Genomic DNA, 14,087 nt, shown 5'->3' with positions numbered 1-14,087 from the left:
ATCCTCGAGCTATTTTGCAGATACTGAAGGCTCCACCAGGTGGAGAAGTTAACTGCATGCTGCCCACAAGCGTGGAGACCCCAGACTGGCTGGAGCCTGAGGTGCCGACCCCTGTGACTTCACCGGGTCACCTCACCATCAACCCATCAGAAAACCGTGCAGGAGCTGCTCATGCGCCCCACGACCCTCTCCCTCACTTTGTCTTTAGAAACCCTTCCCTGAAGGCCATCGGGGCGTTCAGGTCTTTTGCGCACTAGCTGCCCATTCCCCTCGCTGGGCCCTGCAATAAACGCTGCACTGTCCTTCACCACAACCCAATGTCAGTTGATTGTGTTGCTGCAAGGGGGTGAACAGACCCAAGTTTGGTTCAGTAACAAAGTAACAAAGGTAAAAACGGGCCAAACCAGAATTCTATAGCCAGGTGAAAACACCTTTTAAAAATAAAGTTTAGCTGAGGACGTTTTCAGACACACAGAAACTCCCCAGATCTGTACTATGTGTAAGCCAGATAACAGTTAACAGACAGGAATTAAACCACATTTAACATGTTGAATAAATAGAAGAAAACATGGAGAAAGTAGCTGAAAAGATGGATGATATCCACAGAATCTGTACAAAGAATCAGACGGAGACTCGAGCAGCACATAAACTGTCTGCAGCCGCCTCCCCAGTGCGGGAGAGGAAAGGACCGAGTACAAGTCACAGGACAAAACACAGAATCCTGACAGTGAACGTAGCAAAGACAGAGCAGGGGGTGTGATGGGGCTGCTCGGCCTCTCCAGGGCTAGGGAAACCCCGGCGTGGCATCCAAGCCAAGACCCAAAGACAGTCGGGCAGACGGGAAGCAGGAGTGGGAAGGTGCCGGGGGAGGGGGGTACAGTACGTGCAAAGGGTCAGAGGCCAGCGAGTGCACCGGGAAGGGGAGGGGGAAGGAGCATGGAGCCAGGCAGGAGGGGGCCGGGGGGGCCAGCTGAGCCCCTCCTCAGGGGGAGAAAAAGAAAGGTCGTTTCCACCTGGCTGTCAGGACCCAGAAGGAAGCACAGCCTTAGCGACTGGTGCTGAGTCTTGTTAGAAACTCAGGTGAAGACGTGGTCTTAGGACAGACCGTTTTAGGATGTGGCCAAATCCCTGGTCCACGGCTAATTCCTTTTCATCCTGGCCAAGAGCAGACAGGTCTTATTAGCATTTGCAGGCTCGAAAGTGCTCATCTTGCAATGAAATATTTGGGGTCTAGCTTGGGATAACAAAGAGAAATAAAGCAATTCCCAGAGAATTTAATAGCAGGTGGGGTTTTGTTTTGTGTTTTAATTCTACTTTTTTTAGGAGGGGCGGGATTTTTCCCCTTCAAGTTTTGGGACGATATAGACAACTTGGAGTTGGAACCGGTTCCATCCCCAGGATGGGTTTCCTGCCACGTTCTGTGCCGTGGGTTCTGCCTCTAGTGCAGTACACGGACGCAGGGTCGAGGGTCCGGACACCGAGGGACCACCCGAAATGCTCCAGCTTCCTTTGTGCAAGAGGTCCGTGCATTCCACCCTCAGCGGTCGACATCTGTGTGTACAGGTGGTACCTGCGGGTGAGGCCACAGCTCCTGGTGACTTTTAGCCCCAAACTCGTGGTAGTCAGAGTGACCCTCAGAGACACAGGATGAACCTGCCCCAAAGGGAACAGGTTTCAACCTCGCCAGCAACTCGTGGTGTCTAGGGATACCTCACACACTGGATTAGACTATTCTTGCCTCAGCTTTTAAATGTACCGTGTGTATCTGTCAGGGAAAACAGAGTCTATTTGTATTGCATCTCTCTTTGCAATCTTGCCTAATGGGGAGAATTTTCCCCCTCCCGCGGAGAGCTCCCTCCATGGCTGATATTGACTGCTGAACAGCGGGCTTCAAAAATCCAGCAAAGGATAAAATCTCTGAAGAATAGCCTGTGCCATTCAGAACAGGCAGACAACAATACCTGTTAGAGGAAAATGCCAGTTTTAGAAGGAAAACTGTTGTTACTGAGAAATCATCATGGTTTCTGATACCCACAAGATTGTGGGGAGATTGGAGTTTACAGCATCTTTTGCCAACTTATCAATTCCTGATTAATGAGTTTTCCTCTTAAATTAAACATCTGCAAACAGCTTTTTTTTTTTTTTTTTTGCAGTACGCGGGCGTCTCACTGCTGTGGCCTCTCCCATTGCGGAGCACAGGCTCCGGATGCGCAGGCTCAGCGGGCACGGATCACGGGCCCAGCCGCTCCGCGGCACGTGGGATCTTCCCGGACCGGGGCACGAACCCGTGTCCCCTGCATCGGCAGGCGGACTCTCAGCCACTGAGCCACCAGGGAAGCCCCTGCAAACAGCTTTTTATATGGCTCAGAAACTTGCATATAAGAGAGTTGATTTCTATTGTGAAATGGCCCTGTTTGTAGGTAGGAAATGGCTGAAATCAGCAATGCCATACGGTTCAAATTAATATAGAGAAAGTGGGCTTTTCTAGAGGTTGGTGGAGGCGTCGTGTATGTACAGAAAGGTGTCTGCATCCCGGGCGAGCTGCTCTGCGCACCATCAGAGCTGAAGGCCGTGCTAACTGTACACGGGTCACCCCAGACGCCCCACTCATCCCTCTAAGCACCCGCCCCCTCCCCAAACACACAGACGCCCCCCCCGAGCCTGCAAGCCTCTCCCCCTGTGGTTGGACTTTATATAAACGGGGGCTTATATAAAGAGCATCTGTTCTTTCGTGCCCGGCTTCCTTCATTTCACGTTGGTGAGAGGCGTGGTTTTGTGGCTTGTCAGTCCGTTAACTTTCATCACTGGGTGGCTATCAGTTGTCTGAATATAACTCCGTTATCCATTCTGCTGTTGCTGGGCATTTGGGGCTGTTACGTGTAAGTCTGCGGTGGCTGCTCTGGACAGGAACCTGGGGTATGCGTGGGGATGCCCTTCGTCCGTCACGCCCTACGCGTGGACGGCCGGGTTGTATGCCGTGCGTGGGTAAGGTTTTAGCACGTCGTGCGTCAGGCTGCTTTGCGAAGTGCCGACACCAACTCCTGTGACCGCCAGCAGTGGTCGGGGGCCTGCTGCTGCAGCCTCTCCAACACCTGCCCTACCTCCCCATCGCTCTCGCTGAGGCCCGCGCTTCGTCCTGCCTCCGTCGGCCGCTTCGGACGTGCTTGGGCTGACCCCGCGCCTGTGCGCCGATGTACTGTGTGCGCTTTCCGGCTGACTGGCGCACACCCTTTGCTCTGAGGCTGACAGGCTGCGCAGGTCTTCTCCCATCCCGTGCCTGCCTCTCGCTTCCTTTGTCTTCGCTTCGGATGACTGTCTCGTCTCGGTTTTAATACAGTTCCTCTTTAGGGCTCCGCTGGCCGGCCAGCGGGTAGGACCCCGTGCTTCCACTGCAGGCGGCGCCGGGGTGCTCGGGGAGCTAAGATCCCACAAGCCAAGCGGCGGGGCCAAACGAAACTTAAAAACCTACTTCCTCTTTACAGGCTTTTCCTCTGCGGTTAGTGCTTTTGAGTTCGGGAGTTTGTCCTTGAAGAACTACGTGGTGCCTCGTGGCCGTCAGACGCGGCAGAGCGAGGTCGGCATCCAGCTGCTCCACACACCTGGGGAGCGCCGGCCCGAGGAGACGGACGCTGAGGAGGCTGAGGCAGCGGAGGCGTCAGTATTTCTGTCCTTCGAGGCCGGCCCCTGAATCTGCCTTGAGAACAACATGACATCATCTGGCTTCGTGGAAGTTTACATTTTTCCCTAATATCCCCCAAGTCTGGATAAACAGTATTTCTATTTCTTCCCTTAGAAAGCAGTTGATTTATTTATCTACAGCAATTAATTTCGTTTAAGGGGGCTGATAGAAATACTTATGATGTATTGGGATGAAAAATTAATGGATGAAAAAATCAGAGTAGGGCTTCCCTGGTGGCACGGTGGTTAAGAATCCGCCTGCCAATGCAGGAGACACGGGTTCGAGCCCTGGTCCGGGAAGATCCCACAGGCCACGGAGCAACTAAGCCCTTGCACCACAGCTTCTGAGCCTGCGCTCTAGAGCCCACGAGCCACAACTACTGAGCCTGCGTGCCTAGAGCCTGTGATCCGCAACAAGAGAAGCGACTGCAAAGAGAAGCCCGCACAACACAACAAAGAGTAGCCCCCGCTCGCTGCAACTAGAGAAAGCGCACGCGCAGCAACAAAGACCCAATGCAGCCAAAAATAAAATAAATAAAATAAATAAATTTCTTTAAAAAAATCAGGACAAAAGGAAAATAAAGGCAGATCAGTTCAGAGAAGATGGCAGTCTGATTTGATTCGTGGATGAAATTCAGATTATTTAGAATGACAGTAATAGTCAGATTACTCCCAATAACGTTTTCGAAGCACATGCCTCAGGGTGTTGATAGGGTTCCTAAAAAAATAGAGGAGGGCCCTGTTATCAAATACATTTGAGAAACGTAGAGTCAGACAGAAAAACAGGGGCCACCTGCCCCAGAACCCTTTTTTCAGAGGATTCTCACACCCTTCACGCAACCTTCCCGACTAATGAGCATATTAAAACAATTAAAACAACAAGATCCAGCATCACCACATGCAGAGCCCTGTTCATGTGACGCTCATATGTTCACTCAGACCCCTTTGTGCCCATTGCACAGATGGGAAACTGACATCAGAAACCCCTCCCCAGACCCGGGTTCCAGGAACTCGGCCTTGGTCAGAATCGGCCAGGAGAGTGTCAGCCACACCTTCTGACAAGAGCCCTGAGTGAGGGGTCTGTGCTCCTTCGTGGGGGGCAGCCCCCCTCAGAGTCAGCCCAGTGAGGCTGGGGCCAGGCCCTTTATCTCAAGAGGGGTTCCCAGTGTCCACGTCCCATCTTGGCTGAGCTTGTGCACGTCAGACCGGCCGGCCCCCTGCACCCTCTGGGCAGACAAGCAGCTAACCAGCAGAACACGCCGGCAGGCCGGGCAGACTGAGGAGTCAGTAGGTGGAGGGGAACATGTGCGTGCGTTTCCCTTATCAGGGCCTTTGGCCTGAGGGAAGCTGGCCGGATTCAGGTGGGCGAACCCTCGGGAGGAAAACCCACGTCCACTGGTGTGAAGACCCAGAGATGGTTGGGTGACCACAGCAGCTGGAGACCAAGGGGGAATCCCAGAAAGGGGAGATCTCACCCCAAATCTCCCACTGACCCCAACACATGTGCAGGACTCCAAGTGGCCACGAGAAAACCTGTCAGAGATGGCAGGGAGACAGAACTTGGGGTTTACCTGATTGACCTGATTAAACGAAAATCCAGACACTCCTGCGGGGGAGGCAGGATCTCCACAACGCATTGTCCGAGATGTGCAGGATGCCATCCAAACTTACTGGACATACAAAGAGAGGGGAAACTATGGCCTATCATCTGAACAGACCTCCAGCCCCAGGTGACCCAGGTGACCCAGGTGACCCAGGTGGTGAAGACAGCAGACACGGACTTTAAGGGAGCCATCCAGCATGTGCTCAGGTAAAACGTGAAAGGCTATGCTCACACTGCATGAAAAAAAGGAGATGTCAGCAGTAATAAAAAAAAAAATCTGTAGAACATAATCAAATAGAAACTCTAGAGCCAAGAAATGCAGTGTTCAAAATAAAACATTTACTGTGCACAACAGCAGATTGGAGATGATAGAAGACAGAGCCGGTGAACTACAGAACAAATCAGCAGAATTTATCCAACCTCAAGAAGAGAGAAAAGGAAAAGAAGTGAGCTGAAGCCCACTGACCTGCGGGCCAGGAACTGAAGATCCCGCCTGTGTAATCCGAGTCCCGGAGGAGAGGAGAGAGGGGCTTGTGGGGAAGCACTTAGGATAAACAGCAGCTGCATTTCCCGTTTGGGCGAGTTACATGCGTTTGCTGAGCGCACAAAGAGTGGACAGAGCACCAGGGGACCTGGCTGCCCAGGGGGCCCAGAGGAGGGGCCCAGAGGGGCCGGACCCTGATTCCCCTGGGCTCAGAGCAACACTACCCACCAGAGTCAGCCGGGCTCTGCCGGAGGTTAGCAAATGCTCCAAGTGGGCCCCCCAGGACCAAATGCACATGGACACGCCTCTGGCAGCATTTCCTTCTCAAGGCACCCTGCTGTCTGGGACCCGCGAAGAGCATCCAGCCCAAGCTTCGAGGTGAGCCACTGCCCCGGGGTCCCCGGGGCCTGGCTGTCCACCCTCAGGGCTTCCCTGCCGGCCTTGCCTCTGGCAGGGGCACACGCCTCCCCCCGGGAGCCAGGAACCGAGCCCGAATCTGGACCTGGCCCTGGCCCAGGAGCTCTTGTCCCACCCACCTCCCAGTCACTGCAGTGTCCACCTGGGGTTCCCCCTCCCACCCTTCCCTGCCTCCTGCCCTGCAAAGGCCACCCCAGGAGGCACCTTATTTCCCTGGTGAAGGGCTCCTGGAGCCAATGTACACAACCACACTCAACATAAAATTCCCACGATGAGCTAAGAAATAAGAAAAATGTTACTTATGGCTGAGTAATAGTCCACTGTATATATGTGTCACATCTTCTTTATCCATGCCTCTGTGGATGGATATCTAGGTTGCTTCCATGTCCTGGCTATGTACAGAGTGCTGCTGTGAACATGGGTTGCATGTTTCTTTTCGAATTATGTTTTTCTCCAGATGTACACCCAGTAGTGGGATTGCTGGGTCATATGGCAGCTCTATCTTTAGTTTTTTAAGGAGCCTCCATGCTGTTCTCCACAGTTTACACTCCACCCAACAGTGTAGGGAGGTTCCCATTTGCTCCACACCCTCTCCAGCATTTGTTAGTCGTACACTTTTTGATGATGGCCATTCCGACCGATGTGAGGTGATACCTCATTGTAGGTTTGATCTGCACTTCTCTAATGATTAGTGATGCTGAACATCTTTTCATGTGCCTGTGGAGCATGTGTACATCTTCTTTGGAGAAATTTCTATTTAGGTCCTCCGCCCATTTTTCGATTGGGTTGTTTGGTTTTTTGGTATTGAGCCACATGAGCTGTTTGTATATTGTGGAGACTAATTCCTTGTGAGTCGCATCATTTGCAAATATTTTCTACCATTCTGTGGATGGTGTTTTCGTTTAGTTTATGGTTTCCTTTGCTGTGCAAAAGCTTTTAAGTGTAATTGGTCCCATTTGTTTATTTTTGTTTCATTTTCATTACTCTAGAAGGTGGATCCAAAAAGAATGAAATAATGCCGTTTGCAGCAACATGGATGGCCCTAGAGATGATCATACTAAGTGAAGTAAGTCAGACAAAGACAACCATCATATAATATCACACATGTAGAATCTTAAAAAATGATACAAATGAACTTATCTACAAACAGAAACAGACCCACAGACATAGAGAACAGATTTGTGGTTACCAAAGGGGTAAGGGGGGAAGGGATAAATGAGGAGTTTGGAATTAACAGATACACACAACTATATATAAACTAGATAACCAACAAGGACCTACCATATAGCACAGGGAACTCTTACTCAGAGCTCTGTAATGACCTACATGGGAAAAGAGTCTGAAAAAGAGTGGATACATGTACACGTATACCTGACTCACTTTGCTGTACACCTGACACTAACACAACAATGTAAATCAACTGGACTCCAGTATAAAAGAACGCTATTTACGATATGGCTGCCTTCCTCTGAGCGTAACCATGTAGTGTTTGGAGGCCTAACTCTCACACATCTTAAGATAAAGGGGGTTTGATGCCAGCCGTTTGCTTTTTAACCTCAGCCCACGAGGCTTCTCAGGAGCAGCTCATCCGGAAGAGACGGCGGTGATTTTGGTAACGCTATCTTGCCAGGAGCCAGCGAGCAGGGAAGGCTCCCCGGGCTGCCCTCCGGTTTCCGGCCGAGCAGCTGAGGGGTGCGTGCCTGCCAGGGCCTGCGGCGGGAGCCCATCGTGTCTCCAGCGGCCGCCAGACTGAAGGCAGCTCGTCTTTCCGGCCTCTGACCGGACGCCAGGCACTGTGTCACCAAGCCCGTATAAAAACGAGGGGCAGACACGGTCCAGGAGCGCTGGGGACACGGGAGGACACCTGCCTAAAGGAGCCGCGCCGACCGGCCCGGACAGGCCTCAGAGTAAGCCTGGGTGATGCGACCACGGGTGGGCCGTCCATGGGATGGAGGAGCCAGGGCCACACGCTTGCGTCTTCTGGGGACTTAACTTTGTTAGCGGCTCCTGCCATTCAGCCTTCTGGTGACAAAGCCCGGGATGGAGACCGAGCCGCCGGCCCCCTCCTCCGTCCTCCCGCCCCTGGGCCGACTGCGGGGACTGTTTCCACGGACCGCTGCTGGCTTTCTGGTGCCCCTTGCCTGTCTGTCTGTCCGTTGTTTCTGCTCCGTGAGGGTTTGCAGGGCTGCACTGCAGGGCTGGTCTTCCCGAGAGTAAAAGCTCTGAGACCCCGTGTCTATGGGAAGCCCCACAGGGAGAACCGCCAAGCTCACCTTAAAATGTCAACTTTTCCCTCGGCCAGAATGAGTCCAGCGCCAACCCCTGGTCCCTCCCGGAGGCAAAACCCTTGAGTGGGTGCACCCCAGCCCCACACACAACCGCCCACGTTGTCACTCTTTGCCAGCGAGGATTCGGCCCCTGGGGGGTAAACGGTGGCATTTCTAAGTCCTCTGGTCCACGGGGGCCCCCTGGGGGGACAGGAGGCTCTCCAAGTTCAGCAAGAGGTCTGATCCAGGCTCCTCCAAATTACTGCCTCTGCCCTGGGTCTTGCAGTGTGTGAGATTTTGCCTTTAAGAGCAGAGTCTATTACCCACAGCCCTCTGGCTCTCTTGAAAGTAAGCCCCGCTGGCCTTCAAAGCCAGACATTCTGGGGGTTCATCTTCCTGGTGCAGGACCCCCAAGCTGGGGAGCTAAATGTGGGGCTCAGACCCCTTGCTCCTTGGGGAGACCCTCTGTGATTGTGAAATCCCTCCCATCTGTGGGTTGCAGACCCAAGGGTGTGGGTCTTGACTCTACTGCGTCTCCACCCCTCCTACCTGGCTGGTGGTGGTCCCTTCCATATACCCTCAGCTGTGGAAGATCCTGCCCGTCTGCTGGTCACTCTCGCTGACAGCTGCCCTGTGACTAACTGGAATTTGGATGTGTTCACAGGAGGAGGTGAGTTCAGCGTCTTCTCCACCATCTTGGCTCCTTCCCCATCACTGCTAATTTTGGAGCTGTTAACAGGCTCCTTTCATGGAGTTCACGCATTCCTTTACTTGCTCTGCAAATACACGTGTGTATCCTGGTGCTACAGGGGCCTGCAGTCACCTGGAGACACACCAAGGCCCATGGGACCCAGAGGAGGGGCCCTGCCTGCTGGTCAGGAGACGCTGGGGTCCTCGGAGTGTGGACATGACAGCGGAGTAGGGCTCATCCCTGGAGGCTGGGGAGGGGCTACATTCCAGGACGAGGGACAGACGGCCACGCGGAGTCACACAGAGTGAGGAGGGGTCTCCCCTCACGCCCATGGCATTCCGCAATTTCACTGTCACAGTAGACCCTGTCCCCAGCTGGGCTGCACTTGCTCCAAGATCCAGCCCGGCCCCACCTCCTTGGTGAGAATATGGTGAAGAGAGCCCAGCCCCACGTGCCAGGGTGAGGACCAAAATAAACGATGGCCCTGAAAGATGGGTGCAGGGCAGGCTGTCCCATCCCGCGGGCTCCTGGCGTGGAGGGCAGAGACCAGGAGGAGGGCGGCTCGCCCCGCGGCTCGGACAGGACAGCCCTCCCCGCCGTTTCCCCGCCTCCCCCGCCCTCCTGCCCAGACCCTCCCTGCCAGCTTCACCCTCCGCCCTTGAAGCCTGCAAGTGTCTTTTTTGTTTCTCCTTCAGAATCCACAGCAGGTGCAGGCTTGGCGCTTTGGGATTAGTCATGCAGCCGCGTAAACCCCGACCCAACAAGCCAGCAGCCTCGGAGATTTAAAGTTGTTTTAAGGGATCTCCTGCCGGTCTGCAGGCTCTGTGGTTTCTTCTTTAGTTTTTGTAAGCATCCTGCGCCTCAGTGCGGAGGGTTGGCCTCCCCGAGAGGCTTTTAGTCTGCGAAGTGGGCGGCTCATCATTTCTTTTTCTCTTCTCCCGGCTTTCTGCACCAGCACCATCTCCTTCTCCCACACTGCGCCCTGGGTCCAGCTCTGGACACAGATGTGAGCAGCTGTCTCTCTGGCCAGCTCTCTGTCCTGAGGGTCAACCAGTGTCCAGAGCACAGAAGTTGCTCCGCAGTACTCACGCCCATGCCCACACACGGAGCCAGCGCTGTGGTGGATGAGGGCTGGGCCTCCCCCCGCCTGCCCCCCGCCTGACCCCCGCCTGACCCACCTCTGCCAGCAGGGGGCAGCCTGGTTGGCCCTTCAGTGCGCAGCCTGAGGTTTTAACAGCAGCCAACTCTACATGAAAAGCAGAAGCTCATTCTGTCCCCAGAAACTTAACTTGATCTCGATTTCTAATTAAGCCGGAGGTACCTTTCCAATGATCTCGGCTGGTTTCAGGGGTCCACTGGGGTCCTGGAATCTCCCACCGGGCTTCTCCTGAACCAGTGTCCACCTGTGTGTTCTGAAACCCGGGGACTTGATAGAACACGTGGGGTGCAGCCGGGCCAGCAGATCAGGCTGTGACTGCGGTTGAACAGACAGTTTGTCACTCACAGTCCCCGGAGGAGGGGGCACGCCCCACGCTGCATGGCCTCCCGGGGAGCGGCAGGGTCGGCGGGGGGGCAGGGAGGGGGGGCTGTGGTTTCCGTGGGAAGAGGCCCAGGTGAGGCAGGGCAAGCTGAGTAATTCCAGGGGCCCGAGGTGCAGGGCTGTCCCTGGCTTTCTGGTACCTGGTCCTGGGTGATGAGGGCAAGTGGATCGTGGCCCGGAGTGTGGCAGCCCATAGAGGGAGCCTCTGGGTTGGTTGGGGTATGGTTGAAAAGGCACCCAGGAGGCAGGAAGCCCGGGCACAGCACTGGGACGTCCAGAGGAACGCGTGTCGGGGTCGTGTGTGCAGGTTAGACACTAGGGACCCGAGCTTACAGAAGCTGGAAACCTGGTTACGCACTGAGGTGTCGGAAGGTACCACAGGCTGAAGCAACAGACGTTGAACGTCTCCATCCTGGAGGCTGGACTCCAAGAGCCAGGCGTGGGCGGCGGGGTCCCCTGAGGCCTCACTCCTTGCCGTGTGGACGGCCGCCTTCTCCCCGGGTCTTCACGGGGTGCACTTCTGTGCATATCTGTGCCCTGACCTCCTCTTCCTATAAGGACCCCGGCTCTACCGGGTCAGGCCCACCCTAGTGACCTTTTCTAGCCTTAATTACCTCCATCACGTTCTGCAGTCCTAGGGGTTGGGACCCCCACCTAGGACTTGGAGGACACGGTTCAGCGACAGCTCAGGGGACTCGGGAAGGGACACCTGCCATGTGGGGCCACATGAATTGCTAGCTGTCCTCACCCAAGATCACCCGCATGAAACATCCAAAGACCCAAAATGGGATTTGCCATCAGCTGCTACTTCCTCTAATACAGGAAACTGTTCCAGAAGGTGGCAGGGCCGCTGGTCTTAGGCCATGAGGGGTTGACAGTCCAACTCCCCAAAAAGGTGTACAGGGTGCCCGGGAAATGTCTGGGGCCAAGCCAACTTCTTTATTGTTAACAAGCTGGTTTCACGTGCTCTCGCACCAACACGGCACAAAGTGACTGAGGTCCTGTAATTCTCCTTTATCCAGAAAATGAGTAAAAGCTACACCTTGAAGAATCCGGGAAGGGTATCCTACGATGCTGGGATGATAAAGATGTTTTGGGAGAAGAAAATCGAGCTTCACACTAAACAGCTGCAGAACGAGGACATGCGGATCCGCAGGAGTGCCCTGGACAGGTGAGCGCGGTGCCAGCGCCCTGGGGGCATGGAAACACACCTGCGCCAGGGCTGCTCAGCCCTCAGGATGCAGGCGTCCACAGACCCCACCACCACCACCCGCTTCCTCTCCCCAGATCAGTGTCACAGGACAAATGGGTACAAAACACTGGACACCAACTGTGTTAACTCAGCTTCAGAATCACATCTCTGAATCACTAGTGGGAGAGAGGAACACCCATCCCTCCCTCGCCCCCTCCCTCCCCCCGTCCCTCCTTCACCCCCTCCCTCCCTCCCCCCGTCCCTCCTTCACCCCCTCCCTCCATCACCCCATCCCTCCTTCACCCCCTCCGTTCATCCCCACTCTCCTGAGGGTCTTGCAGGAAGTTGTCGCCCAGGGTTAGTCTGGCTTTGTCTGTTTTCTGACAGTTGTTCCCACTGAGTTCAGGATAAAACAGTGTCCCTCCTACTCCTTCCCACACATTTGCTTGACTTGCAGATTCAAAGCCACCCCTTTCTTTACTGGGTGGACTCCAGGGGCCTGTGAGTGCCGAGGGCATCCCCCTGAGCTCAAGTGACCCTCAGTAGACCCAGGAGTAACCACTCGTGGGCAGCTAAGAGGGCATATTAGCACATAATTTGCACCTAGACAAGGGTTCAAATGGCCAGAAACTTCCAAAGTGGGCGCAGCCTTAGTCCCCAGATAGTACCAGCAGCTGCCGCCCTGGGAACTGGGCTGGAAGGGAGGATTCTTGGGGGCCGCAGTGGAACCAGGCTTGCACTGACCCTGTGAGCAGCCAGAGGTCTGGTTGGCGCGCGGGCCGCCCCCCACCTGTCATCCAAGGCTTCTGGACGCTCGGCACAGGCGTGGGGGCCGTGACGTCTCCTCTCCTCACGGTGCAGCCCCCAGAGCTGGTCACTGCACCCACCTGGCCTCCTGGGGCAGGGCTTGTGGCATGGAACCCTCACATGAATGGCTCCTCCGCACCCCAGGCTCCCTCCTGGGTCTCCGTGGCCTTGTCCCTGTCTTTCATGTGTCATCAGGCCCTGGGATGTTCTGGGTCTTTGGCCCCAGGGGGCAGGTCCCAAGAGTGGGCCACAGGTCAGCACCGGCCCGGTTAGTCACCGAGGTCCTGGACTGCTAGGGGCCAGACTGGGGAAGGGGGTGACATCTTCACCTCTCTGGAGAGAAGTGGCTGTTATGGGGCCTCGGACCCCCGCCAGCCCACACCTTACTCCTGGCCGGCAGCAGCTCTGGGCCACGTCCCCAGAGCCACCCACAGCCTGGTAAAGGGCAGGAGCGTGGCCGAGGCGCGGGCCCCGGCCGCCCCAGCCTCTCCACCGGCTGCTGGGAGGCGCCCTCCTCTCCTAGGTCCCCGGGCACCGCGACAGGCGTCTGCACGGACGCTCGTTACCTGTCTGCCCGCCGGCCCTGGGTGTCAGTCCGGGCCAGGCGCCCCCCATCCTGCCTCCCTCCAAACCAAACCACATGCTCACGTGTGGCCCACAGGCAGGTGTGACCCCTTGGCCAGGCCGTTCCCGCCCAGGGGCACCCCATGTGTTGTGCTGTGGTCACCTTGCCAAGGGGCCGGCGTGAGGGCGCATCCCCAGGCGCGAGTTCAGGACGCAGCTGGATCCCCGCTTTCCCTTCCGGGAGGGGCCCGAGTGAGACCCTCCGCGGCAGGCGAGGCCTGAAGGGCAGGCACCAGCTGGCAGGGAGGGGGCAGCTTAGCTCGCACGCGGCCAAGGTGCCAACAGACGGGCCCAGCTGACCCCAGTCCTCCCTGAGCCCAAACGGTCGCCCGCCCCAGGCTCCGCAGCGAGTGGGCTCGGAAGCTGGAGAGGAGGAACCAGGTGACGCTGAGCAGCCAGGAGGCGCCCCTGGGCTCGCCCCGCCCGGCACCCCCGACCAGCCCGCAGCCTGAGGCCCGACCCGCTTCCCCGGACGTTCCCGCCGTGGCCCCCGCGCCAGCAGAACCACTTTGCCGTTTTGCGTCTCTAGCATGATGCAAGCGCCCAATAAAACTAAGATAAGTGGATGTTTTGTGCACGTTTTTCTTCGTATCTGTAAAATGTACACAGATTAAAAGCAACAGTGATGCTACTGAGTTACAAGCCACAGCGAGAAGCCGCCGGGCCGCAGGGACTCGCGCCAATTTAAACACAGTTTCATTCACCTTTGATCAAAACGTGTGCAAAAGCTCAGCCTCAGGATAACGCCTGATGTGAAGGTGTGTAAAGCATGTGCTTTCCCAAA

General features: G+C 55.7%; 1 protein-coding gene across 1 annotated transcript; it reads left to right on the top strand.

The window, feature by feature from the left end:
* The first annotated feature begins 11,705 nt into the window (after nt 1-11,705).
* FAM240C (family with sequence similarity 240 member C) lies at nt 11,706-13,755 on the top strand. The gene is given in 3 exon segments (XM_059051806.2): nt 11,706-11,851; nt 13,642-13,706; nt 13,709-13,755. Coding segments are annotated over 3 exon segments (258 nt in total).
* The last annotated feature ends 332 nt before the right edge of the window (nt 13,756-14,087 follow it).

This window comes from Kogia breviceps, chromosome 2, assembly GCF_026419965.1.
Source record: "Kogia breviceps isolate mKogBre1 chromosome 2, mKogBre1 haplotype 1, whole genome shotgun sequence".
NCBI classification, from domain to species: domain Eukaryota; kingdom Metazoa; phylum Chordata; class Mammalia; order Artiodactyla; family Physeteridae; genus Kogia; species Kogia breviceps.
This window is presented reverse-complemented; position numbering and strand designations above follow the sequence as displayed.